At 45.2% G+C, this 27,300-nt stretch overlaps 1 protein-coding gene across 11 annotated transcripts in view; it reads right to left on the bottom strand.

Annotated features, from left to right (window-relative positions):
* The window catches only part of CELF1 (CUGBP, Elav-like family member 1), a 67,243-nt gene that overhangs the window by 10,574 nt on the left and 29,369 nt on the right, over positions 1 to 27,300 (bottom strand). For 3 of the 11 annotated variants that reach the window (XM_018059099.1, XM_018059091.1, XM_018059092.1), the window contains 9 exons: positions 18,017 to 18,168; positions 9,813 to 10,000; positions 8,230 to 8,312; positions 7,649 to 7,697; positions 5,625 to 5,759; positions 4,991 to 5,070; positions 4,275 to 4,436; positions 1,820 to 1,895; positions 270 to 398 (listed from right to left, as the gene is read on the bottom strand). In XM_018059099.1, coding sequence (XP_017914588.1) covers positions 270 to 398; positions 1,820 to 1,895; positions 4,275 to 4,436; positions 4,991 to 5,070; positions 5,625 to 5,759; positions 7,649 to 7,697; positions 8,230 to 8,312; positions 9,813 to 10,000; positions 18,017 to 18,087 — 973 coding nt within the window. In that variant the 5' untranslated portion in view covers positions 18,088 to 18,168. Of the gene's footprint in view, positions 1 to 269; positions 399 to 1,819; positions 1,896 to 4,274; positions 4,437 to 4,990; positions 5,071 to 5,624; positions 5,760 to 7,648; positions 7,698 to 8,229; positions 8,313 to 9,812; positions 10,001 to 18,016; positions 18,169 to 18,749; positions 18,827 to 24,373; positions 24,415 to 27,300 lie in introns of those variants that run through there. The other 8 variants (XM_018059093.1, XM_018059096.1, XM_018059095.1 and 5 more) reach the window with 5 other exon arrangements.

Genomic DNA, 27,300 nt, shown 5'->3' with positions numbered 1-27,300 from the left:
GGGCTTTCGGTTACCAAGTCCCCCGCCCTCTGCTCGCCCCAGTGAATGATTCTGGAAACAACATGCTCCTGCAGTACACAGAAGCGATGATTACAACTAACTGAAAACTATGAGAGCTCTCTTAATTCAGAAGAAGACATTTGAGACTTTACTGTTCATGATCTGACCCCTTTGGAAATGGGTGTTAACTATTCTCCAGAACAACATAATCCTCACGTGGGATTCTGCCCAAGGCCCACAAGGGCGCCCGGCCGCTATCACATGCTTACCTGAACTGGTGAGTACGCTGAGGGGACTGCTGGACGTGGTGAGAGCACTGGTACCACTGGGTGTGTTCTGAGCTGCACTAGCTGCAGCAGCCAGTGCAGCCAGGTTCTGTAACTGCATTGCATTTAACCCTGCAACATCCAAAGCAAGCGATCAGCCAGCAGCTAAGAGTGCCCTATATCCACTCCGGCAATGACCGAGCAGACTGGCAGAAGGCTCATCCCAAAGCGGAACTATTCCAGGTATAAGCCTTACAGGCAACACTACAGAGCTCCAAAAAGACTCAGATACCATTCAACTCATTAAGAAACTAGACATTTCCTCAGATAAGACATGTCTAATACAATAGCAGGCCAGCCCGAGTGAGTGAGCATTAATAAATGGATGGGCAATTAGAAAATCAGAAAAAAAGGGGTGGATTCTGTGGTCTACCATGGAGACAGGCAGACTGAAGAGAACAATGGGAAAGCCCGAGGCAGAGAATACATCTGTATCTGAGCCTTCACTCATGCTTTACAGGGGATCTGCTCTGCAATGGAGGCGAACCAAGCAGAAAATGTAGCAGAGATCCAGAAGACCATGGAGGGATGACATGTGAAAACTGCAACAGCAGAGAGAACAAAGAAAGAACCACCACCTGAATAGCAGCCTAATCCTCAGAAAAACAAGAGAAAACAAACTCCGAGGAGAAGACCTCCAAGTGGAACCCAGCAACACTGGCAAAAGGAGAGAAAAAGTCTGCACTGCACCGACGTGTGGCAAACGATTCACTAGGTAGGGGAAAGGCAGATGGGCAGGGGTGGGGAGTTAATGAGAAGAGAGAGGCTGCAGCACAGATTTACAATCTGGCAACTTTCTGAAAACACAGCAACCTTTGAGTCCCTGGGACAAAAAATGAATCCATCAGACTTCCCCAGTGGCACGCTGCACCTCACCTAGGAGTAGCCCTTCCTCAGATGCACCTGCCTGGCCGTATCCCAGTGCTGAGGGGGTGGGGCTGGGCGGCTCTGGAGCGGCCCTGTCCCTGCCTCAGGTTTGCCTGTGGAGCCGTCTTTGTTAACAACTTGGGCATCTGTCAGTTAAGTTTCTGGTGTTTGTTAACACCAAAAATAGTAATTACCTAAGGAATAACATGTATCAGACACTAACTTTCGAGGTTCTAGCAGCTGCAGGGCAAGCCACACACACAGAAGCCATCTTATACTTTTCCTCTGAGAATCACTGGAAAAGTCACTTTATTGTGGAAACAATTCGTGCAATTTTCTCCTTATCAAAGTGGCTGCAGACAGTCTGCAGGTACTAACAGCTCTTCTTACTAGAGACTTACAAGGGTGGGGAGCAGACAGCTGCAGAGCATTATGACACCAGTAACTAAACGGGCCGCCTTCGAGAGAGGAGGCATGAGTCCCAGGGTGTTCATCTAATGTCAGGTTTATGTAATGAGGGGGAATTTTTTTTTTCCTGCACGAACAGTAGAAAACTCTCAAGACTGTTGTTAGCTGCGTCTGTTGGCTTGGCTGCTGCTGCTCCTCCGCAGTGGTGAAACACTTACCTCCCATCGGGTGGAGGCTGCTCAGGGTGTTGAGGTTCCCAGAGGAGGCAGTCTGCTGAAGGAGCTGCAAATAAAGCTAGACATTACACCAAAAAACAGAACAAGAGTGAGAGTGAGGGCTGGTTCTGCATCTGGGATAACTCTACAGCACAGCAAAGCGAGAGTGCAGAGGCCCCCAGAGAGAAGAAAGTCGAAGACAAGAACCCAAGCCAACACAACAAAAACATGAGGCTTACGACAGCATAACCCAGCTGAAGCCCTGGCGCAGAGGACGGCCATGTCAGCTGCATCCTAAGTCAGGCCCGAGTCCCTGGCAACACAGCGCAGCAGCAGAGGACAGAGCGCGAGGGGAGACCCGAGCTCAGCTCAGGCAGCCATGCAGCCCACTTCAGGAGCGTCTGCAGACGAGCGACTGCCATGTCTAACTTCTCTCCCAAATCCTCCTTGGTCAGGTCCATACACCTTATTTTATAGGCTGTTCCCATCTGGAGACCTAATTTCTACTTTAGCTGACTACTTAAAATGCCAAGTGGGACCATTTCAGGCTCTTTCTCAGAGTATCCTTTACCAGCCACGATGAAATTGTGACTAGATCAACCTTGTCGTGACTAAAATACTACTCGTTCATCTAGCCCCATTCACCTCACTGTTGCAGATGACCAAATGACAGCGCAGGCTGCACTCATCCACGGAACATTCTCTTTCAATGAGTGTTCCGTAACAAATACAACGAGAGGACCTGTCCATAAGCTATGAATCTCCACGGCCTTACCCTGTACCTAGCAAACTGGAACCCTGATCTAAACAACCTGCTGGAACCTTTTGTTCCATTCAAACCCAATCACTGAATGGCTGGTATTCTTGCTTCTGGATCCTCGGTTCAATCTGTTACCCATTCCTAGAAACATCTGACCTGGCTCCTCTGTCATCATGAATCTCTCCAGTCTACAGGCATTTCAGGCAAGTTCACAAACTTCCAGAAGTAGGATGAAAAAGTGTGCACACACAGAATTTTATCAGCTTCTCAAAGGGCTCCACAACCTGGAAGATTTAAGAACTACTGCCCTGGTTTCAAGCTGACACATTCTAGTGCATCCTAATTAATGATGGCGTGCTATCACTTCCACAGTCCATCACTCACACGTCTTTATTTCTGTCTTCTTCAATATCCTGGCCAATGGGCTCAGTCCCAACTAGTGGGCTGTACATACTGTACTTGGCACTTCCTTCCTAAACGAGACCAGCTCTGAGTGCAGGGATCATGTTTAACTGAAACAAAGAGGCCACAGCTCTCAACATATACCATCATGTGCCCGCTAGATGTGGTAATGACGACAAAAAGGTGAATCTTCCCTAAAAGAAGGTGCCAAACCCTCTAAGAAAAGCAAGCACACGCCATGGAGATAATTTCCAAAGCATTATCATTCTGGCAGAAGACTAAAATCTCTGAATTTTCTCAACTTATAAGCAATGTTCTAGCACCAAGGAACAATTTAATCTGCAGAAACAGAACCACCATCTAGGCTTTCTGATTTCAGAGAAATACTAGCAAAGATAATTCTCTAATATTTTAGAAACATAGAAACCAGAGGGCATCAAATTAGCCAAAACCTGGCACCGAGGGCAGAAACCACTGCCTTTCTCCTGTCTCCATGTAAAATAATATGTTAAAGGATGAGGAATGAATGACTATACTTCTGTGGGTATTCTCAGGCTATCCATACTACCTGGTGGCTTCACCATTTGTTTTCCTTCTTTGGTAGCTTCACAGATGACTTGTTCTTTCTGATTCTAAGATGAGACAGTTTTAAGTGTCTTGTGCCATCTGTGATTCTTTTGAGGGTTAAAGCAGTGATAATCCCCTGTAATATACACTGCAGACCTAATAATCTAACAAATTAGAGCCTGCTTTTGGATTATATGACTCAAACTTGACAAGAGAGAATTCAAATTAAAGGAAATCTATTTACTATTTAGTGAACTCAAATAGACACCTGTAATACTCATTTAATGTCCATGTTAATCTCTTGACCTCTCTGTCAATGGGAAAATCTACTGTCATACTCTTCATGGAAGGCTCAGGAAGAATTTTATTGATGGCCTCTACATCTACAAAAGAAAGAGATGGAGAGAGATACTTGGTAGCTAAGAATTCCCCAGGAACTCTTTTCCTTGGGGACAGGGACACATGTTTCCAAATCTTTGTATTAGGAAATTAGGAATTCACTCTAATTGGAGCAGAAGCTCAAAATATAACCAGCAATGTGTGACGAGAGAGCGAGCCAGCGCGTACGCGAGACTCACGTGACAAGGACACCGTGTGGCCTGAATTTTTCTGTAAAACCTGGGATACACTAAAAGCTGTGAGTGCTATTATATGTGTTAGCTAGAGACAGCAGGAGAAGAAACAGCTGGGAGCCTGCACAGCCTGCAGAAAGCAAACCACAGGACTCACTGCTAAATACTGGGGTCCAAGAGTGTTTAGACCAGCCAGGTTTCCCCACACAGAGGCTGCGCTGATTTGCTGCATCTGCTGCTGGAGCTGCTGGGCCATTCTCTTCTGTTCTTTGTCCTTCTGTGTATCAGCAAATTTTACCACCATGGGGGAGGAGCAACCCTATGAAAACACCAAAACCAAAGGGTCAAATTCCTCATTCTGGGTGAAGGGAAACCCTCCTTTCCAGGGTCCCATGGGCTACACTCTCATTCTATTCAGTGCCAAATGATTCTCCTCTTTGACAGACACCAAGTGGCAAAAGGTAACTTGAAAGGGTGAACTAGCTGCACTGTGCTAACTTTAAAGAAAGCACCAGTGTTTCGGATGTTTGGCTGGCTTACCTTTCAGGGCTTCCCAGGTGGCATCAGTGGGAAAGAACCCACCTGCCAGTGCAGGAGAACTAAGAGACCGAGGTTCGATCCCTGGGTCGGGAAGAGCCCCTGGAGGAAGCAGCAGCACCCCACTCCAGTACTCTTGGCTGGAAAATCCCACGGACAGAGCAGCCTGGTGGGCTACAGTCCACGGGGTTGCAAAGTGTCGCATGTGACTAGAGTGACTTCGCACACAGCACCTTTCAGGGCAAGCAAATGCTACACACACTACCGGGCCTCGGCGCTCAGTGGCCTTGGCGCTCTGGCGCTGGGGAGCCCTCCCTTTCACCCGCCTGCGCCTACCTCCATGGTCTGCGCTTGGTGCATCGCCTTGATAGCTGTCTGTGCCATGGCTCTTGTTGTGAAAGTCACAAACGCACAACCTGGTGAGAGAAGAGCAAATAGCTCATCCATTCATTTAATGATTTATCTGACCGACATTTACTGAACACCTACTACGTGCCCAAGTGCCATGCTACCCATACAGACGTGATTCCTGCCTTCAGGAGTTCACGATCTAGTGGGGAAGGTGATGTGTTATCACCAGGCGATACACGCTTCAGGGAGAAATCAGGGAAGCACAAACAGGAGAGAAAGTGCTTGACAGATAAAGGAGGAATCACATTCTCTAGCTTCTCTCGTGAAAGGGGTGTTCGCACTTGGGCATAGAATTTCTCCAAAGACAGAAACAGAAAATTTTAATGCACGACACTTAAGTGCAGAATGCAGATTCCTTGGGGGAACTGGGATCAATTGACAGGAATCACAACGGGACCTAGAAACACAACACCATACTCAACCCTCTCCATCTTGACAGTATCATTCACGGCAGCTGGAGATCACTGGTTTCCATTGATCCAATTAAAAATAACTCCAAATTTAAGATAAATACTTTTAAAGGTACTAAAGGTACTTTAAAAGTTACAAGTGTACCCACCTCGGCTCAACCCATCAGGTCCCCTCAGTATCCGGCATTCTTCAATCTGTCCAAACGAAGAGAACATGACTCGGATGTCATTTTCAGTGCACTTCTTGGATATCATACCGATAAACAGCTTCCTGTCTTCCACTGCTGAGAGAGTGAACACAAATGCTTGGCCGTTACTGCAGGAGGCGGTGCAGCAGAGCGCTGTGCCTGCCAACCTACAGCACTGACTTTAAGATGCATTCTGTTTCATAACTTAGCACCTGCTCTTATAAGTCATAACTGGGAGCACTTAGATGAAATATAGTAGCTTCAGGGTCTCATGGAAGTTACTTAACCCTACTGTGCCTATTTCCTCGTGTGATTACTAGAGGAAACTTGGTTCACCTCGGAGGTTGCTGTGGGTATTAAACACCAAGTACTCAGCATCCTGCCTTGTACTTAGCGAGGTCTGCTCTCACCAGAAACACTGTTGTACCAAAGGATGAGTGCTCACACTTAACTGATAAGACAAAAGAAGCAGAACACACACTCAGTGAATGCAATGGTCCACTTTCATATTCTGGTTATCTTCTTGAGGACTAAGCTTTTCTTCCTAATTTTTTAGGGAGGGAATCTCTTCAGTTCTCCTCCTTATTCTGGTTGGTAAGGAACTATGCAGATGAGAGGCATTCCAGTTCACTCTCAGACGTTCCTGTGATGTTTCCCTGTCAACTCTATTTATCGCCTCTATTTACCATGCTTATTTTAAAGAACAACTCAGATGACAGATTACCTACAACACTGAATCACTATCTTCCACCAGACACAAAACTTAACTCAAAATGCATTAATTCTGAGTAAGTAACAGATTAACTGAAACCATGAGACTCCTAGGTGAGTTGGGCTTGGTAAACTCCTTCACATGAGTCTTGGCAATGATTTTTTTTGGATTCGACACCAAAAGCGGAAAAAAAAAAAAACAAAAAAAAAACCCACAGCTTCCCCAGGAGCTTCCCTGGTGGTCCAGTGGTTAAGACTCCATACTTCCAATGCAGGGTCAACAGAGACACAAAAGACGCTCAATACCACTAACCATCAGGGAAAGGGAACTCAAACCACAGCGAGATATCATCCCATATATTAGAATGGTTATTATCGAAAAGACAAAAAAGAACAAGTGTTGGTGAATTTGTGGAGAAAAGGGAGCCCTTGTTCACTGCTGGCAGGACCGATGTGGCGCAGCCACTGTGCAAAGGAGCACAGAAAGTCTCCAGAACATCGGGATGAGTGCCGCCGTATCACCCAGCGACCCCACCTGGGACACTCATCTGAGGAGCATGAAGACACTTCCTTGAAAAGATCTATGTACACCCATGTTTATACAGCAAAGGTACCGAAGCAACCTAAGTATCCATCAACAGAGGGAGGGATACAGGAAAAGGGGCATTTCACACACACAATTACTCTCCAGCCATGAGAGATGAAATGTGGGCCTATGTGACAACAGAAATGCACCGTGAAGGCATTCTGTTAAGTGAAGTAAGTCACAGGAAGATAGATACTGCATTGCTCTCTTTTAAATATGAATATTTCAAACAAAAAAACAGTTGAGCTCGTGGAGAACAGACTGGTGCTTGTCAGGAGCAAGGGAAAGGAGGCAGGCAAAATCGGGAAAGGAGGCCAAGAAGTATTAATAAGCTTATTATACATAAACTTCCAGTTTTAAAATAAGTCACGAGGACGTATGGTGACTATAGTTAATAGTGCATTGCACGTTTCAATGTTGTCAAGAAAGCAGATCTTTAGAGTTCTCATCACAAGAAGAACAACTCTGGTAACTGTGCATGGTGACAGATCGAGACTTCCCGCAGTGTCACTCCACAGCACACACAGACACTGGATCATCATGCTGCACAGCTGCAACTGACATATCATACGCCAATTATACCTCCACAGAAGGGCAATCAGCGCACAATGCAACCCAAACGCCTGAGGGCAGCAAACACACCCGCAGGAACCGCATACGGGGAGGACTCGCTCACGTGCTCGCTTACCGTTGTTCTTCTCGCTGTCAGCAGGCTTCATCTGTATGGGATGATGCATCTAAAACGGAAGACACGTGACTATTAGCATTACACACACTGAAGGCATTCAGAAACACAGATGAGGACTCTCAGGGAAATACCAAAACCGAGCTTTAAGAGGTGTCTCTGGGGACCTCCCTGGTGATCCAGTGGCTAAGAATCCACCTTGCAATGCAGGGGACGTGGGTTCAACTGCTGATCAGGGAACTAAGATCCCACATGCCTTGGAGCAACTAACCCCATGCGCCACAATCAGAGTCCGTACGCTGCAATGACGCAACCAACCGAGACCCGACGCACCAAAGAAAGGAAGAACTGTCTCTGAACTCACGCCTGCCTCATTATCTCTCCTCAACAGAACTTCAAAATAGAATGTGAGTCAACAAGTCAAAATTCTCTTGGCTGAGAATCACTTTCAATCTATCTTCTTTGAAACATTCCCTTTATTCCTCCTTTGCATCAGTTGCTGTGGCAGTCACCCCGTTCCCCCCGTAAGTGTGCTCCACGCGTCAAAGCCACCGCCGTTCCACTTACTAGTAGGAGTTTCTTACCCCTGGGAGGACCTTCATGTTGTGAAGAGCATTCTGAGCTTCTAATGCAGCTTTTCGGGTGTAAAATGTAACAAAACAGCACCCTGCAATAAACAATACTTAATGAAATCAAACCAGTCCTTTGAAAGCAGATAATTTACGAGAGCACTCCCTCCTCCAGGGATACATTGAAAGTCAAACGCCAGGGCTGGGTTTATTCAAATAGGTGGGTGGGTGGTGAGAGGGGAGGGAGGGAGATGGAGAAAATCTAACAAGGAAGAGAAAAAAAAAAGAAAGATTTTCTACCATTTTCTTTATTGCTATCATCACCTGGTTGTCTTCTTCTTTAGCTGTGCCTATAACTTCTCTGGCAAGATGGCTGTCCTTACAAAGGTCACAGAACCACGCCATTCAGCCCGCCCTCCATTGCCCAGGCAGTGCGCTGGGCACGAAGACTCAGCCTTGCCCTCTTACAGCCTGTGGTCTACAACTCCTCCTTTCTCAGAACAGGCCTTACACTGCAGCCAGCTTCTACCATATGCCTTAACATAATCATCACTTATTAAATTATAAAATGACTTAAGAGCAAGGATCTCTTAGTATCTATTTCTTGGACTCTTGGTTCTCATCAAATATAATTACATGTCCAACAGCACTTGACTGAGGAGACCTTGGGACTCTGTGCTCTGTGTCTTTACTGGGGATGGGAGGGCATAAGTATGTTTTGTAAATCTTAGGCCCGCAGTCCCGTAAGATATGATATAGATTTCTTTTAAAATCACCCTGCAATTAAGATTTTAAATTACTGTATATTACACTGACAGTCATTTTCGGAAACTATAATACCTTTTACTTTTGGCTAACTACGCCACAAATAAAAAATAATTCCTCAGCTCTAGATTCTTCGCTATTAAGCTGGTTTAAGCACGACAATCACGCTTGCTTACCTCTGTACTATAGGACAGCTTCCATAGAAAATCACTCTGAAATGGGTTATCTGGGAAAACAAGTGTATATCTGCATGTGTCTAGGGGCAAAGCTAACACCTGATCTACTATCAGTCCTATAAACCCTCTCCTCTGCTGGGTATTTCTAGAGGCAGCTTGCCTTCCTTCCCCTGTTCATTTTGTAGGCTATAACAACCAGGCGATCTATAAACAAGCCCCTCCTAGCTGCTAAGCCATCCCAGAAGGCCTCTGTAACACCAGCAAAAGCCCACGCGTACCTGGACAGTCTTCCCCTTTTCACCTGCCCTAGCTAAAACACTGAAAACCGCCGACGTGGTTGGTTTACTTCAACTTTACTTCTGTCACTCCATTACCAGGATCAAACGAGACACTCACAGGAGTCTGTCTCTTGACCTTACAGATCTTGAAAATGACTGCCCAAGATCCAACTTACAAATTATCCTCATGATGTCACTCATGAGGATTTTCTTTTATTTTTAAGCCATTAAACGTGTTTGGACTGGGAGATATAGCTGCAACAAAAAGACAGTCAGATCCCCCCGCCAACACCCCCGCCATGACCACAAGTGCATTCTGGCAACGAGGCAGAGCATGTGTGTGACTGCAAATACACATGAACCCAAAGCCCTTCCTTACCTTTGCTCTGTGGAGGGTTTTGGCTCCTATCCCTTAGGACATTGATTTCATAGACAGCACCATACTGTTCAAACAGTTCCCTCAAGTCCTTCTCAGACCAGGTCCTTGGAACCTGGCCCACAAACATCTTGATAGCATCAAGATCTGGTTGATCTGGGTGGTCCAGGGTGCCGTTCATTTTCTTTGAGCTGCGTAAAATGAAATTTCTATTATGTATTCATGTTGTTTCTAAGAGAAAGTTCTTTTCTTTAAAAGTCTCAACTACTTCCTGAAGAAGTAAGGGGGAAAAAACCCACTTCTTTTCTCTACTTACATTCAATCTGCCAGACTCCCCAGCCGCCCCTCACTATGCCACCCCTTCCATCTGACCCCAGGCTAAAGGCACCACTCTGATTAGGGTGCCCCGGGCTTTAACGCATGAAACGGACGCCAGTCATTCCTTGTCTAGCTAGAGAAGTCTCAGAAGAACTTAAGAGGTAAAGTTCCTAAAGAAAGCTTTAATCATTTTTAAGTAGAGCTAATAAAATTTTATAAAATGTCCACAAAATCACAAAAGACTACTGCTTATGGGCAGGATTCAGGATTCTCAATCTACACAATGATGGGTGAAAAGTTTTCTCTCAGTAGATGTCAGAACAGAACCCAGGACTTCCAAGGCCTAAGAACTGACTAGAACATTAATCTTTGGGTGTTGCTGTCTCATGCATAATCCTGGTACTCTTGAGTGAGGCCCTCCAATCAAAACAAAATAAAACCTCTTAAACTTTTACAAACGATTGTTATATAAACAATGATGTCATCATTCTAGGGTCTTCTGTTTCTAAGTAATCCGATTTGCTGCTATTTCTCCAAGATTTTACCAGTTAATTCCCTTACCAACTCTAACTGTTATAATGTCCACAAATTCCTCGAATCTGATCGCACCAAACCTGTAACACTCCTGTTTAAATGCCTTCATTCCTACCCCTGCCACTGTCAAGAACCATGGGGGAAACTCTTACACTATTAAATGTTTCCATTCAGAATGAATCAAAGTGCTTCTCCTACCACCTTTTCACAATCTTATTCTGAGCATTTATCCAAACTAGAAACACCTGACATTCCAAATAGTTAGCATGGTTAACTTTTGTCAGTGTTTGATAAATCCAGAAATTACATCACCATGTTCAAATGTGTCTTTCTTTCTTTCATGCATTCTTTCTAATGTTCAACCTCAAATAAAACGCCACTTTTCTTTAAAAGATAAACAGTAAGTTTTGTCACCAGGAGAAGGCAATGGCACCCCACTCCAGTACTCTTGCCTGGCGAATCCCATGGATGGAGGAGCCTGGTGGGCTGCAGTCCATGGGGTCACTAAGAGTTGGCACGACTGAGCGACTTCGCTTTCACTTTTCACTTTCATTCACTGGAGAAGGAAATGGCAACCCAATCCAGCGTTCTTGCCTGGAGAATCCCAGGGACAGGGAGCCTGGTGGGCTGCCGTCTATGGGGTCGCACAGAGTCGGACACGACTGACGCAACTTAGCAGCAGCGCATTTTCTCACACTGCTGCCTTCTGACTGGCATTTGAAAATCCTTGAGAATGCTGAATCTAGCAGCTCATCCTCTAATTTCTACACCTCCTGTAACTGAATACAGGGCTATTTTCATGTCTAGGTGCTAAACATCAGAAAGCGTAAGATAAATCTCATATCAACCAATCACTGTTGCTTTGTCTATGAGGGTTCCCCACACTCTCCCCCAGGTTGACTAGTCAGCTCCATTAAGACTCAAGCAGCACAGAATTTCCAGCTCAGTTACAGGACTGAACACCTCTTAGCACGCTCCAGCTCCAGCTACCTCTCCCAGCAAGACTGAGAGCTCCTCGAGGGCAGAAGCGGCTTCGTTTCATATTCTTATAGTCACACCTGGGACTGGCGCCTGGTAACTACCCAGATGTGGGGTGGGAAGCACTTCTTGTTCTCAACAATTCCATTTAAGCACCTAAGCCTGATAAAAATGAATGCCGTGCACAAAGGGCTCACAGACCAGAGAGCAGGTATTCTCTCCTGTGACTGTCATAGGAACAATCTACTTCCCCCCCTTTTAAGCATCTTGGAATATACTGTTTTACTGGTTTTCCCTTTTAATTTAAAACCACGTTTGGCAAGTTGCTGCAGAAATATAGCTACTTCTAAAAGATTAATCCCAATGTTGTAACAGAAATCATTCTATCATGAATTTTTTTTTAAAGTCCTATGACCAGTGAGAAAATGGGAATCACTTCCTACCACCCGTGCTCCACAACTTTAATTACCACTTGGTTCAGACGGTTAAGTGTCTGTCTGCAATGCAGGAGACCTGGGTTCGATCCCTGGGTTGGGAAGTTCCCCTGGAGAAGGAAATGGCAGCCCACTCCAGTATTCTTGCCTGGAAAATCCCATGGACGGTGGAGCCTGGTAGGCTACCGTTCATGGGGTTGCAAAGAGTCGGACACGACTAAGTGACTTTACTTTCACTTCAATATTTTATTAAAATGTTGCTAATTTTTAATCACATTTCTATTCCAGGGAGGGTTAACATAGCACCCAAATAAACGGTGCTTAGAATGTTTTGACCGTAAAGAAGCAGAGCGCTATTTCTGAAGAGGCAGGAGCCCATTCGCTTGTGTAACATTGGAGGCTCTCAGTCTGTCCCCTCCTTCTGTATCTGTGTACCACTTGTAAGTTTTTACATTGCTTTTTAGTGCAAAAGCATAAATGTAGTCGACCTATATGATTTGTGATTTATCCAAAAGCTCGGTGGAGATTCAGCATTCCAGACAAGTGCCTTTCCTTTTTCTCTTTACTCCCCAAACCCTGCTCATTTCATGCCCACCTTCTGCCTGAATCACCCTTCCCCCTGAGTATACCTATCCAAGAACCAGAAGACTCCCCTAAGAACTTTGGGCAATCTTTAAACTTAACCATCAGAACCTTTTACAAGAACCACACTCCATAATTTTACATATGGTTAACTGAATATTAAAAAGATATGCAAAATGTAAGCCTTTACCTCATTATTTTGTTTTTCTATGAAATTATCTTATTGTATTTTACAAGCTGGGTGGAGGGAGGATGGGACATGGCCCTTCACCAGTTTGAGAAGCACTTCTAGAGCACAGCAAATGATCAGGCCACGCTCAAGATGCAGTGGACATCATCCAGCTGGAGTTATGGACTGACTGACTTCTTCCTCCCATTACTACTGAGCTCTTCTTCACACAGCGGAAGCACAGCGTTAGACGTGGTGTGGCAGTGGTGCTTTAGTTGCTAAGCCGTGTCTGACTCTTGCAACCCCATGGACTGGGAACCTACCAGACTCCTCTGTTCATGGGATTCTCCAGGCAAGAACACTGGAGTGGGTTGCCATTTCCTTCTCCAGGGGATCTTTTCAACCCAGGGATCGAACCCAGGTCTCCTGCACTGCTGGCAGATTCTTTACCAACTGAGTGAGCTACAAGGGGAGCTCAAGATGTGGTATGCATCAGTGAATAAGGAAAACACGGGGTATTTCTCTGGAGCACACAAAGATACAATTAGAAAGGTAAGTGCCAGTATCAGCTAGAGATAAAAAAGAGAAAAGCAACCACATATGTATGTAGTAAGCAGTCACAAACTTCATCATCGACTGTTACTGTGTCTGAAGAGACGACCAACAGTGCTCTTCCATTCTCAACCTTCCACACATACGTCTAGCCCTTAGAAGGACACATACTTGTCCTTAGAAGTAACCACTACATAAAAAAGTCACCTGGGGACGAGACTCCCAGCGTGACATGCCAAGGATCCCACAATATCCAGGTATGGCCTTTACTCTGCACATCACCTACCACATTCTCAAATTTGTGTCTCACCTGCCCATTGATGGAGAGCTCCTCAGAGTCAGTAATCATAAATTAAACATATTTATTACATTCATTCAAGAATCAGTGAATTCAACAAACTCCCTGGAGAAGTTATATATGACGTCCCTGTCATTCCTAAGAGGCTGGTCAGTGGAGACGCCTTTCTTCTGTGGGAGCACTGCCAGCCAGCAGAGTGCTGACTGGGGAGTGGGGTGGAATAGAGGAAGAGCAGGCCCACGGCAACAGGGGAAGAAGGGAGACGAGAAGGCAGCCAGCATCTCAGGAAAGAGGCATGGTATCCGCTTCTTTTTATCTTTCTGGCTCTGGCAGCCAACTCGTGACTCATTAAGAATGAGAAACTAGGAGGGATCAGGACAAGAGGCTGTCTTGTCTACCTGATTCCTGATGGAACCCACCACAGAAAAGGGAAACAACCAATCTGGAAGAGACGGGGCGGGGAACTGAAGAGCTGTGTCGCCAAAGTACATTTCCATTCCAAACTCTTAACCCCTGTCTTCACCTTTTCCTATCAAAACTTCCCAGCTCAGAGGGCAGAGTTAATGTTCTGTTCTACTTTTTTTCCCATCCCTTGGCCCCTGATGACAAGACCAGGAGGCAGATCTTAACCTAACAAGATGGTCCACCGGCTGGCTAGAAACCCAAGACTGTGCCCTATGCTTAAAACAGAAGCACAGGCCAGCTAGGCAAGACCCTATAGCTGCCCTGAGCAAGACAACAGCCACCAGCCACGTGTGACTATTTAATTTTTAAAATCCAGTTTCTCAACTGGCACTAGCCACATGTGACTAGTGTCGACTACACAGTATATGAGAGACAGAAGACTTTTCTGGAGGGTGGGGACATGCCGTGCGGCTTGCAGGATCTTAGTTCCCTCACCAGGGGTTGAACCCAGCATCTCAGGAGTGAAAGCCTGGAGTCCTAAGTACTGGACCAGCAGGGACTACTCAGAAGAACATTTCTAACGTCACAGCAAGTTCTGCTGCCCAGGACTGCTCTACAGAACCTAGAACCCACTGACAGAAACAGGCAGTCAGTGATGAAGTTGCAGGAGGAAAAGCTGCAACTCAGGACAGCTTGAGCTAAGATGAAAGGGCAGTGGCAAGAAAGAACCGGAGTCACGCTACAATACAGCTGAAGCTTGAAAACATTAAGCAATCACAAAAAGTGACATATTGCGTGATTCTACATCTGTGAAACGAATGGGCAACCCTATGGAGACAGAAAGCAGGCTAGTGGTTGCCTGGGAATGGGAACTCGAGGCGGGGAGAAAGGGAGGGCATGCTCACTGAAGGGTACAGGGTTTCTTTTGGGGGTGATGAAAAAGTTGTTATTAGACAGTGGTAATAATCACAGAACTTTATGGATATAGTAAAAAATCAATTAAAAATCACTGATACTGTGCACTTTAAAAGGGTAAACTTTGTGTTGTGTTAATTATACCTGCACGGTCGGGGGAGGAGGGGCACGGGCAGTGTCAAGACATCCTGGAAAGGCAATGGCAAAGCCAAGTCACACTGCAACCAAAACCATCCAGGAGATGAACAGCAGAGGCACGTGCAGACAGCCGAACGTGTGCCCTGGCTCCAAAAGCCGGAGTTTTCGCGTCTTTGAGGGGTAGAGCTCCTGATATATTATAGTCCAGCCCATTGCGTCCTTACAGGAAAAGCCTTTCATATATACTAGCTTGAGTGGAATCTGTTCCTTGTAGCCAAATAAGCTGGCAAATACTACCTTCACAACTGTCCAAAAATCATTTCCAAAATCTTTACTCACTTTTTCCCCTCTTCCCTTCTTATTACCTGGTGACCTCCATTTGTTCATTATACAAGCAGAAAAATTTCACATACTTACTAATCCCTCTACCTCGCCAGCAGGCATAAACACTTGCTGCATCCCAGTCTCCAGACACCCGTGACCTTGACCTGGTCCTCTGGCTCACAATGTGCACAGAAGAACATCAGCATGAAGAGGACCCAGAAACACTGGCCTAAGTTACTTACCAGCTGTTCTCTAGGGCAACGAGACTAGGTACACAGAACTCAAGGGACATCAGGGGACAGTCATAAAGATCTGAGGATCACAGAAGCGTACCAGTGCCCCCTTAAACAACAGGGGCGCTAAGAGGTCAGGGCTGAGAGATGACCCCAGCCTAGAGAACACCTCTGTCCCAGGGCGCAAGCCAAGTGCCCCTCAGCTTCCCTGTTCCTCTGTTACACAGAGCAGGTATCGGCAACACCTCTTTCCATAAACAAGAAAGGGAGCTAGGGAGCGGGCCCCCTCAGCCCTTCCACAGCTCCTGCAGCAATTTTTGTCTGCTGTAATTTGAAACTGCGGAACAGATACATTGCTAGGTCCTACTCCCAGGCAGTGTCACTTCAGAGAGAAAACCAGTGGTGTCGAGCCGACTGCTAAAGCCATTTGAGTGAAAAGAAGAGCTGAGAATCCAAGAGGTGGCAAGCACCCACCGTTCTCCAGAACCTTCTTCTTTCCACTCGTGTGGTGCCCCTGCGAGTGGGCCAGAGGGCTTGCAGTCACGAGAAGAGCGGGCGACAACTGCTTAATGGCACCCGAGGAAGCCAAGTCCAGCAGGCAAAGAACAAAGAGGCTACCATCAAACTTGTATTTTAGGCCCAAGGTTGATACCAGCTGTCCTCAGTTCAGTCAGCCATAGCCTCTCTCAGCTGGGTTTCTCATCTGTAAAACAGGGGCAATAGCCTATGCCCAATTAACCTCACAAAGTTTTTGTGAAGACGGATGATGAACAAAAGCAAATGCTCTTGGAAAAAAATAATAATGTTAACAGAGTACTCTCTTCTACTCAGAATGAGCACTGTACTAAGTCCATTAGTTTTCATATTTCAGTGTACATAAAAACCACATGGGACACTATTAAAATAGATTCTCGGGCCCATTCTAGCATGAGAATTATCAGCGTGTGGGTCCAGAACCTGCATTTTTAATTCCAGGTGACTTTTACAGAGTGGTCCATGATCCAGATCTCATGGGATACTGAATTAGGCCGACCTAGTAAAAGATGAGGAAACAGGCTGAGGAAGAGCACTGGATCGGAGGACGGAACACCAGGCAACGGCAATGCACAGACAACGGGAGACAGCTAACTCTAGGGACCGTCCATCTGGTATGTGGGAATATTTTTATTATACGGTCAGCTTTTATGACGGCATTCACTGTGATTTCACCTGTAATCTACCGCTAAAGTTTATTTTAGCAGTGAAGAGAACTCCCATAGAAAGACACTTCTAAATCACCATTATTGTGGAGACTACAGAGAAGGCGCAGGACCCGTTTCAAATGAGCGAGCCAACTCTGTTTGAGGCCCCCAAAACTACCCCACAAAGAACTGTTGAGAATCTGCTACCACCACACTTGTTACACCGAATCCCAAGGCAGATCTGCACACTGAGGCCTAATGTCAAAGACTTGCACTCCCCCTGTGATCTAGGGGGTATTCTACCATTTAATATTCTTGGCTTTGAATGACTTAAGTCTCTTTCACTTAGGTTACAAGGTACTCTGAAGCCTGGTGAAAGTAACTCAAATCAAGGGTTAGAAGTGTGCTCTTTAATACAGAGCCCAGAATTCAGGCTCCCTACAGGTACAACTCAGAGCCAGGCTGGCATTTTAGTTGCATACAACGGTGAACAATAACGCAAACTGATCAGGCTTCTCACTTTTTACGTTCAAAATTTATTTAGGCAATTTGCCAATCGAGATTAATTTAGTTTGCCGTCCTTGGGGTGGGGCACATCTGATGTCCCCAAACCACACAGTGTGTTGCGTGTTCAATTAGTTGGTGGGGGGGAGGGTCAAGATTCAGGGTTAGCTTACACATCAATACAGTATTCTGTATACACTGCTAAACACACCCTAGCTATCACTCTGTGATATGAATATAAAAATTAGATCATTAGAAATAAAACATACATAAATAGCTTCCCAAAAGATGATCTGAAATTGTATACCCAACCCAAAGCAATAAATCTAAGGTTTAAAAAAATACCTTAGAATCTATCAGATAGGAAAACTACAGAAGAACTAAGCCCAGCACACTTGAGCTGATGCTGCTGGTCATACATCAAATGCATCCTTTTGTACAAAACTTAGTTACAGCTACAGGAAGTCAGCAGTAATGAGAGAATCAGACTACAATAGGGAAATAACAATAGTGTGGACTTTGGCTTCCTCACCCAGTCTTTTTCTTCCCTCTTTTAAGCAAAGGGACTCATTTTATCAAGTAACAAAGAAAACAGCCCAAGTCCTCTACTTATGATAAATATTAGACAACAAAAATACTTACACAGGACTGGAATTCAAAGAGCAATGATCCACCATCATCTCTGGAAGGAAATCCAACTTAAACGCAGCCATCACCTCACTCTCCCCTTCAGAAGCCAACGATATTAACTTGCTGCACTTGTCTGATCCACAAATATACACAGCTTTAGCTTCCTGGGCCCCACAAAAAACACAAAGTGGAAACAGGAGCTCAGGGACGCCAGCAGTGAGTGCCACAGAAGCAGGCAGGACTGGGGAAGGGGCAGGGAGCAGGGGATTAAACAGGGGGTGTGAGCATGTGGAGGGAGGCTCAGCCCCGCACACAATGGAAGTGCTGATGCGCCAGGCTGGTTTTGTGTGATTTTCCCTGGCGAAGCAGCACTAAGCGCACTGTCAGATCCACAGTGTCAGGCCCATGAAGAGAGCGGCGGCTAACAGAGCAGAAGAGACACAGACTTGCTTCCACCTTCCAAACTGCTCCCCGCCGAGCAGCTTCCGAGGAACCCCCCAAGCTTGAACTACCTGAGCACAAGGAAGAGGGGGGCGCGGTTCACGGCATGTAGTCTGAAAATGTTTTAGAAAGAACTGGGTGGGTTAGCCTTGGAATGAACGCACTGTTTGGGTTCCAAACTAACCTCCAAAGAGTCATTTAAGGAGTTCCTTAAATGGTTCAGACGACCCATCAGAAGCAGGCCAGAGGCAAGCTGGCTGAAGAACTGGCCACCAGAAACATACCGCTCTTATATTAATATTACCTTCTGCGCTGGACCAACTTTGCTTTCTTGATGATCTTTATCGCAGTGAAGGGCTTTAAAAAGTGCTGCTGCGGCGGCATTCACTTAGGGAGCACAAGGCAAAACTTCCTTAGGAACTCTGAATCTTAATTTGTCAGAAAATTTAAAAAACAAAAAATAAAAATAGTATATTCTGCCTCCTGACAGAGTACTAAGAAACAGTTTATTCAGTATTAACCTTTCTAGAGAAACAAAAGAAAAACAAACAAAAGCCACCACAGTGATGATAGTGAAGAAGACCTGGGGCCTACCAGGGACGAACGCTCAAATACTTAAAGGAGAGAGGAACGCAGACCAAGCCTCTTCACTGTCTGCCCTCTTTTAAACTGTTCCTAAAACCAAGATTAATGAATGCACACATAAAAATTCTATTATGGGTGAGCAGCAGAGATAGATAAACTTAGCAGTCAAGGCAGATGTGGTACTCTCATTCTCAATTTAGCTCCACATCCCTCCAAACAACAAATGGTGGCATTTCAATATTTAGGCAGTGACTCTAAAACTATCTCTGAAGGCTCCCAAATTTCACAGGACTTCTTTCCATTTTTACCATTAGGGTTGCCTTACCTCAAAGGTTTCACTTCACTCAAGCTCAGATCACAATATAGGGAACTTTGAAAAAAAGAAGTTATGTAAAGAGGTAAACAAATGAACTAAAGATACAGAATGACGTTAAAACAAAAAATAATGAAAGGCAGTTATGTCACGGCACAGGTCTAAATGTTCCAGTCTGTCTAACAAAGGCTGACACCTGTCTACATCTAACTGAGAAAGGTAAAAGCTGTGTCTTCTGTCCAATATCCAGACACAACCACCCAAAATTTAGAACTAAAACAGTAGGTAACTGCTCTTTCCGTTTTGTCAGAGACCCTGGCCCACCCGATCTCCTAGAGAGACAGAAGAGACAGGAGCTCTCTGCCACCCTATTAACAGAGGAAGCAGAACCAGGCTGCCAGTGAGGAGCCTGCAACCGGCACCCAGAGCTCGCGGAGCCCGGCTGCCAGAGAGAAAGCAGGCAGCCCCAGCTGGAGCTGGCGGAGCGACTGGCCTGTCTGGTCGGTTTCTAAGAGCACTGGAACCGATCACACGCCTCTTCCTATAGGGAAGCACCTGACTAAGGAGTAACTGTGTGAGATCAGTTAATCAAATTAGATTTTCTAGTTCCAGGATTCCTTTAAAAATGAATCAAGTTTTCAGGAAGTCCACTGGTTGCTATGCTTTTATTATTCACCAAAAATGCATGACTCCTAACTACATCTCTATTTTAATCAGAATCACAACTATAACGAGAGTACTGGCCAGTGTATCAAAGGATGTGTACTCCTCATAGTAATTTTTACCGAGTCAAAGGTTGCAACGTTTTAAAATTCATTTTATGATGGATAGGGCTGCAATGTTTTAAAAACCTACAAGGTGGAAATGTTATTACATGGAGGGAGGGGGAATTCTCTTTAAACAGGTCACAAGAATTATCTCGGTATAATTAAATTCAACATGCTTGTAGGAAAAGAAAGAACAGAAATTAATCACAAGTCACTCCATTTTAGAAAAGGGTCACAAAGTGACGATAAAAACAATTATGGAAATACAAAAATGCAGCTGTCAGAGGGAAATTAAAAAGGAGAATTAAAAGTTATTCATAGCAAACTATCCGTAAGCAGTTGTTTAAAAGTTCTTAATCAGAAACACAGCCTAGGCCTAAAACCCAGGGTCCACTGCAACAGAAGGCCCTAACCTTCCCTCGGTCTCTCTTTAACCACGTCTGTGAATTTACACGCATGGTTTCCTCTTCTTCCCCTGGTTGGCTGTCTCAGTTTTCTTTGCCTTGAATATTCTCTTTTTTCCTAAGGGCAATAATTCAAGGCTTGATTATGTGAGGGTAGGAACAATCAGTCTGTTATCTGTTATAACAGTAAGAACCCAAATCATTAAAAATGATCAGAGTATAAGATATTGGGGTTTTCCCAGGTGGCTCAGTGGTGAAGAATCCACCTGCCAATGCAGGAGACGCAGGCAGGAGACGCAGGCAGAAGACGTGAGTTCGATCCCTGGGTCGGGAAGGTTCCCCTGGAGAAGGGCATGGCAACCCACCCCACTATTCCTGCCTGGAGAATCCCATGGAGAGAGGAGCCTGGCGAGCTACAGTCCATAGGGTGGTAAAGAGTCGGACACAGCGCGCACACGCATGTGCGCGCACACATGCATGCATGCACACACGCATACACACACACACATCTCCTAGGAAGCCTTCCTGAATCCCTTAGGGCACATACGTGGGCGCACACACACACACACACACACACATCATCTCTCCTAGGAAGCCTTCCTGAATCTCTCAGGGCGCGCACGCGCACACACACACATGCATGCATGCACACACACACATCTCTCCTAGGAAGCCTTCCTGAATCCCTTAGGGCACACACACACGCATGCACGCACACACACACGCATCATCTCTCCTAGGAAGCCTTCCTGAATCCCTTAGGGCACACACACACGCATGCACCCACACACATGCACGCACACACACACGCATCATCTCTCTTAGGAAGCCTTCCTGAATCCCTTAGGGCACACACACACGCATGCACGCACACACACACGCATCATCTCTCCTAGGAAGCCTTCCTGAATCCCTTAGGGCACACACACACGCATGCACGCACACACACACGCATCATCTCTCTTAGGAAGCCTTCCTGAATCCCTTAGGGCACACACACACGCATGCACGCACACGCATGCACGCACACACACACGCATCATCTCTCTTAGGAAGCCTTCCTGAATCCCTTAGGGCACACACACACACATGCACGCACACACACACGCATCTCTCTCCTAGGAAGCCTTCCTGAATCCCTTAGGGCACACACACACGCACACACACACGCATCATCTCTCCTAGGAAGCCTTCCTGAATCCCTTAGGGCACACACACACGCACACACACACGCATCATCTCTCCTAGGAAGCCTTCCTGAATCCCTTAGGGCACACACACACGCATGCACGCACACACATGCACGCACACACACACGCATCATCTCTCTTAGGAAGCCTTCCTGAATCCCTTAGGGAGCACACACGCGCGCACACATGCATGCACGCACGCACACACGCATCTCTCTCCTAGGAAGCCTTCCTGAATCCCTTAGGGCACACACGCGTGCACACACACACACACATCATCTCTCCTAGGAAGCCTTCCTGAATCCCTTAGGGCGCACATGCACACACACACATGCACACAAGCACACACACACTTCCTGAATCCCTTAGGGTGCACACGCATGCACACACGCACACACACACATCATCTCTCCTCGGAAGCCTTCCTGAATCCCTTAGGGCACACACGCGCGCGCACACATACACGCATGCACGCACACACACACACATCATCTCTCCTAGGAAGCCTTCCTGAATCCCTCAGGTGCTCTGCCCTGTGTTCCTATGGAACCCTGTGGATACTGCCAGAGGATCCAGGACACCCTCGAAAGAGCAGGACACCCTCGAAAGAGCAGCGCACCCTGCATTTAGAGCATCAGAAGGGAATAAACAGCTCAAAAACCGGATTAGAAGACAGAAATGCTAGAATCACAGCATTCGATTTGTCAAAAGAAAAAGCAAAGTATAGTTAAGCAAAAAAGCCCACATGGAACGTGCAAATGTCAGGCTGTCGATCTTGACTGATGTAACCAGGAGTTCAATGACAGGTGAAGGGATTTTATACTTCCATCTCAATAACCTCAATGTGTTTTAAAAGGCAAAAATGTGAAGTCTGGTTATATGAGCATAGGGAAAATGAGAGCCTACTACTAAATTATAAAAGAGAGCCTATGTTATTAAAAAAAACTCCATCATTAGTCTATTTAAGGAAAAGTGCAAAAATCCAGGGAAAAGTCATAACCTAACACAGTGAAGTGGACTGGATATCCCCTCAGAAGCAACGAACTGATACTACTTGAAAATAACCAACCAGAACAACTTAAAATTTAGCCTAAAATCTTTCTGGACTTGAATTTCACTTCTAAAGTTTAGTACCTCTAATGTAATTAGTGGGTCTCCTAAAACTCCCAAGCTAGTACTTTGCATATGCAAAAATACACTGACCTAAATTGCTAATCATCTCTGTGACATCTCACTTTGTGGGAGACTTTTTGCAAACATGTGAGAGTTGAGCATATCTTAAAACAGAAAACCTTTGTTGGGTTTCCATGAGAGTCTAGACAATGAAAAAATTCTGAAGAGGGGGGTGGAGGGGTTAAAGAAGGAATTAGGGGGTTAAAGAAGGGATAGAAGTATTGTTTAAAAAACAAAAAGTTCTATTCCAAATCTAAAACCACAGTAAGACCAGAAGCACTAAGTTTAGTAACTGTTACATCTAAGACTGTTTTCCTGTAAATTATATATGGTACATTAAAAAGATAGGACGAGACTGAAGGGAGGAATATTTACTTTTGAAATCTAAAAGTGTTCCATCTCCTTTCCCTGTCTTTAATCACCTATCTCCTCCCCAGTCAGCGCCAAAGTCCGAGCAGAAAGACATTCTTCTATGCTTAGTTCTCTCAGCCAAAGTGTCAGCTCAGAGACGTCCACGGAGTTTCTGGGACACACCTGACCAAATAAATCATCCTGTCAAACTGTGACCACCCCTTAAATCAGGTCATATTTTCAGGTCCCCAACTAGTTCTGGAATTTAAGTATAACTGTTAGTTGATAACAATATACTGTAAGCTGAAGCTTTATTTAGGTTCCAGTGCTGACTTAAAAATCAGTATGTTGAACAAATTCTGGTTCCAAGAGGGTTGTATCATCTTTGTGAAATTCAATGAGTTTTATCCTCATCTTTGTTCTAGTTTACTTAGGGTCTTCCAATAAACCACCATGGCTCAGACAGTGAAGCGTCTGCCCACAACACAGAAGACCCAGGTTCGATTCCTCGGTCGGGAGGACTTCACTTACTGAGCACCTTCACTTTTTCACTTTTAGGGTCTTCTAACTATGAAGTGGCTCAGATGGTAAGGATTCTGCCTGCAATGCAGGAGATCCAGGTTCGATCTCTGGGTCGAGAAGATCCCCTGGAGATGGGAATGGCAATCCACTCCAGTATTCTTGCTGGAGAATTCCATGGACAGAGGAGCCTGGCAGGCTACAGCTGATGGGGTTGCAAAGAATCGGACAGCACTGAGCAACGAATCCTTTTCCAGCTATGAAGTAGAGAGGGGAAAGGAAGCCAGCCAGGCAGCTGCTGTGTGTAGATATATACACATATACATACGTGCCCTCCCTCTCTCCCCATGCCTTCTACACCCCCCGCCTAGCTCCAACTATTTGAACTAGGCAGAAGCTAGTTCAAATGGGAGATAAGCCTGCCTTGGTAAACAGCTAAGGAGAAAGTTGGGAAGGAGAAAAAAAAAAATCTAGCTTCCCAGGAACAAGAAATTTAATCCCAAAATGTAGAAAAAAATCCGTCACCTTTCTGAAGGCAATTTTTTCACATCTGCAAAACAGGCCTCATGCAAGAAGGAAGGTTAAAAAGCTAACCAGAGCACAACCACCCAGCAGTTAGCCCATACCTGTAGCTTTCCACCTCCCTCTCTGGACTACTGTCTTCACTCTAAAAAACCAAGGAGAGAAAAATAAGTGGACCATGCCTGTATTTCTCACAATTTCAGATACATAGCTTCTTTTCAAACAAAAGCCCCTTTGTCACCGAGACTGAAGGTAAACACTCCCTCTCCCAATGTGAAAGCACACAACACACAATCACATTAACACCTCCAAGTTAATTTAAGAACACCATCTAGTTAAAAATGGAGAACTAAAGTGCTAAAAGGTTTATTAAAAAGATGCTTACCCCAAAATGTCACCACAAATAGCAAATCAATGACTAGAATTTATGAGACTGAACTACAGCACATCTAGGTCACCGAAACAATCACTTTTAGCATCTGCTCTTGGGTGGGAACTACCACAAAGCTAAAGGCTGTCTAATCCTTTCAGCAGTTAAAGTGACAGTCGCTCAGTCGTGTCAGACTCTTTGCGACCCCATGGGCTATACAGTCCATGGAATTCTCCAGGCCGGAATACTGGAGTGGGTAGCCTTTCCCTTCTGCAGGGGATCTGCCCAACCCAGGGATCGAACCCAGGGATCAAACCCAGGTCTCTCGCATTGCAGGCCGATTCTTTACTAGCTGAGCCACAAGGCAAGCCCTGAGCAGTTAAAGATCGTATTGTTAAGTGAAGAAGCCATGCTATTTCCCCAAAACAATTGTCCTGAACAGGCTGGTGCTAGGTATAAAACTCCTCAAAAGTAACCCGCAGTTCCTGCCTTGTAAATGCATACTGATGGCCTCAGGAAAGTGGTGAACCACTGAAACCAAAAAAAAAAAAAGAAAAATCAGAAGATGGGGAAGTTAACTGAAGGTAAAAGCAAACAGAGGAACCAAAACACCAATCTACTTCATTTTTACACATATGGAACAATCTTGCAAGTAAAGACTGATTCTATAAAAGTTGCCCAAATTCCTACAAAAGTCCATCTACAACTCCTGCCGCTGTACTTCTGTCTGGCCCCGGCTACAGAGAACTGCAGAAAGTCACCAAGTCCACCAGGGAAAGTGTCAAGAATTCTGAAAGACAAAGCCAGAACCAGAACTCACCATGAGACACTGCACTCTACCTACCCTCATTGAACTCAAAGACATTTCTTCACTGGCATAAAATGGGTGCATGAATACTTAACTGACGCTTCATACAGACTTAACCAGTCTCCAATTTTGCTAATGAAGTAATGATGCTTCCAACCATCTTAATGTAAAGTTTACATTAAGACAAACACACAGAAACACTAAAAGCACTGTCCTGGACCTGCCTACATCATCAAAAGTTATTAAGAGGAAGTTCATAACACCTCATTCAATCCTGTATCATTATGGCCATTCCAAGGTGGGGACTACTCTCGGAATTCAAAAGCTAAAGTAATCTACTGAATACATGAGGAATTCTAATTTCAGAGCCCACAGTCCATCTCTCTTGATAAACAGAGAACCCATCCAGGCCGCACAGACTTGTATAGGGACAGTGTCTGTGCTGAGCTTGCTCTGGGTGCTTGTTAAGACAGTAGAGAACAAGCTAAGTGTCTACTTGTCAGTTTGATTCTGGAAGATATAAAGGGCAGATAAAAGACCAGATAAAAGTCATGTTTCCCGATATATTACACGGAACAGCTGAGAAACACTACTGTTGTGTGACCCTGTGAGACCAGACCCACACTGCATGCTGGCTGGGGAACCTCCAGGACACAAAGAGCTAAATGCAGGCTGGGGTTGTTAAGGAGGAGCAATCACATTAAAGTAGGAAGGACACACGTCAAGGCCCCAGCGAGCATGGCAGCCCTGCAGGGACTAGGAACGCCTAAGTGCAGAGCCAGGAGAGAAGGAAAACGGAATTATTTATTTAAACACACACACATAAGTAGGAGATTAATCATCCTACTAAGTCACCCAAAGACTTTCTAAAGGAAACGTAAGCGCACAAAAAAAGGACACACTGTCTTCCTCCACACAGGCCCTCGTCACTTGAAGGAGGACAGTGCGAAGATTAATACACAAGGTGTTTTCTCTAAAAAGCTTTGTCATTCCAGTTTTACTTTTCTTACATTCTGTTGCCTTGTCTGTAAAAGAACAGAAACGCTTTGGGGAGACAGGAAAGCTATGCGGAAATTAAAAGCTTTAGGTTTGAGGGATTTTCTTTAACTGATATTCTTTTTCTTTCTTTCTTTTAGTATTTATGCACTTATCTGGCTGTGCTGGGTCTTAGTTGTGGCATGTGAACTCTTAGTGGAATCTAGTTTCCCAACCAGGGATCGAACTCGGGAGCACGGAGTCCCAGCCATTTGACCACCAGAAAAGTCCCTAGGTTTGAATTTTCTACATCTTTCGTTTATGTAGGGAACCAAACAAAATGCACTGCAAGCTGTGCGGAAGCCTGAACTGCCTTTGCTCTATGCTTCCCTGGGGCTCCACAACGTCTGTTTCCATTAACATTACCTTTGTATTTTCAATCACCATGTGCGGAGGCACAGAAGTAGTCTCAAAGAGGGGTAAAGAAGAAGAGTCAAGGGAGAAAAGGAGTACCAAAAAGGTGGGTGGGGTTGGGGTGAGGGGGCAACAGACAAGGGTGGGGGCAAGACAGCACTGAGGGAAACGAGCAGGACTGTCTGCTTGTGATATTCACATGTTCAAAGCATGACCTGCTCGAGTTAAAATTATACTTTCTAAGTAAATGGGACAGAGGACTCTGAAAAACAAAGTACTTATCCCACAACACACAATCTGGAAAGCATTTATATTTGGTTTTGGAATATATCTCGGAACTTTTATATGATCGTGACATGTTTCAAGGATGCAAGAGTGAACAGTATCTCCTCTCACAAGGAGATCTGATAGGAAAGGTCTCAGATCTCCTACACACCTCCCATAGTGTAGGCAAGGTAATGAAC

This window comes from Capra hircus, chromosome 15 (assembly GCF_001704415.2).
Source record: "Capra hircus breed San Clemente chromosome 15, ASM170441v1, whole genome shotgun sequence".
Taxonomy (NCBI): domain Eukaryota; kingdom Metazoa; phylum Chordata; class Mammalia; order Artiodactyla; family Bovidae; genus Capra; species Capra hircus.
This window is presented reverse-complemented; position numbering and strand designations above follow the sequence as displayed.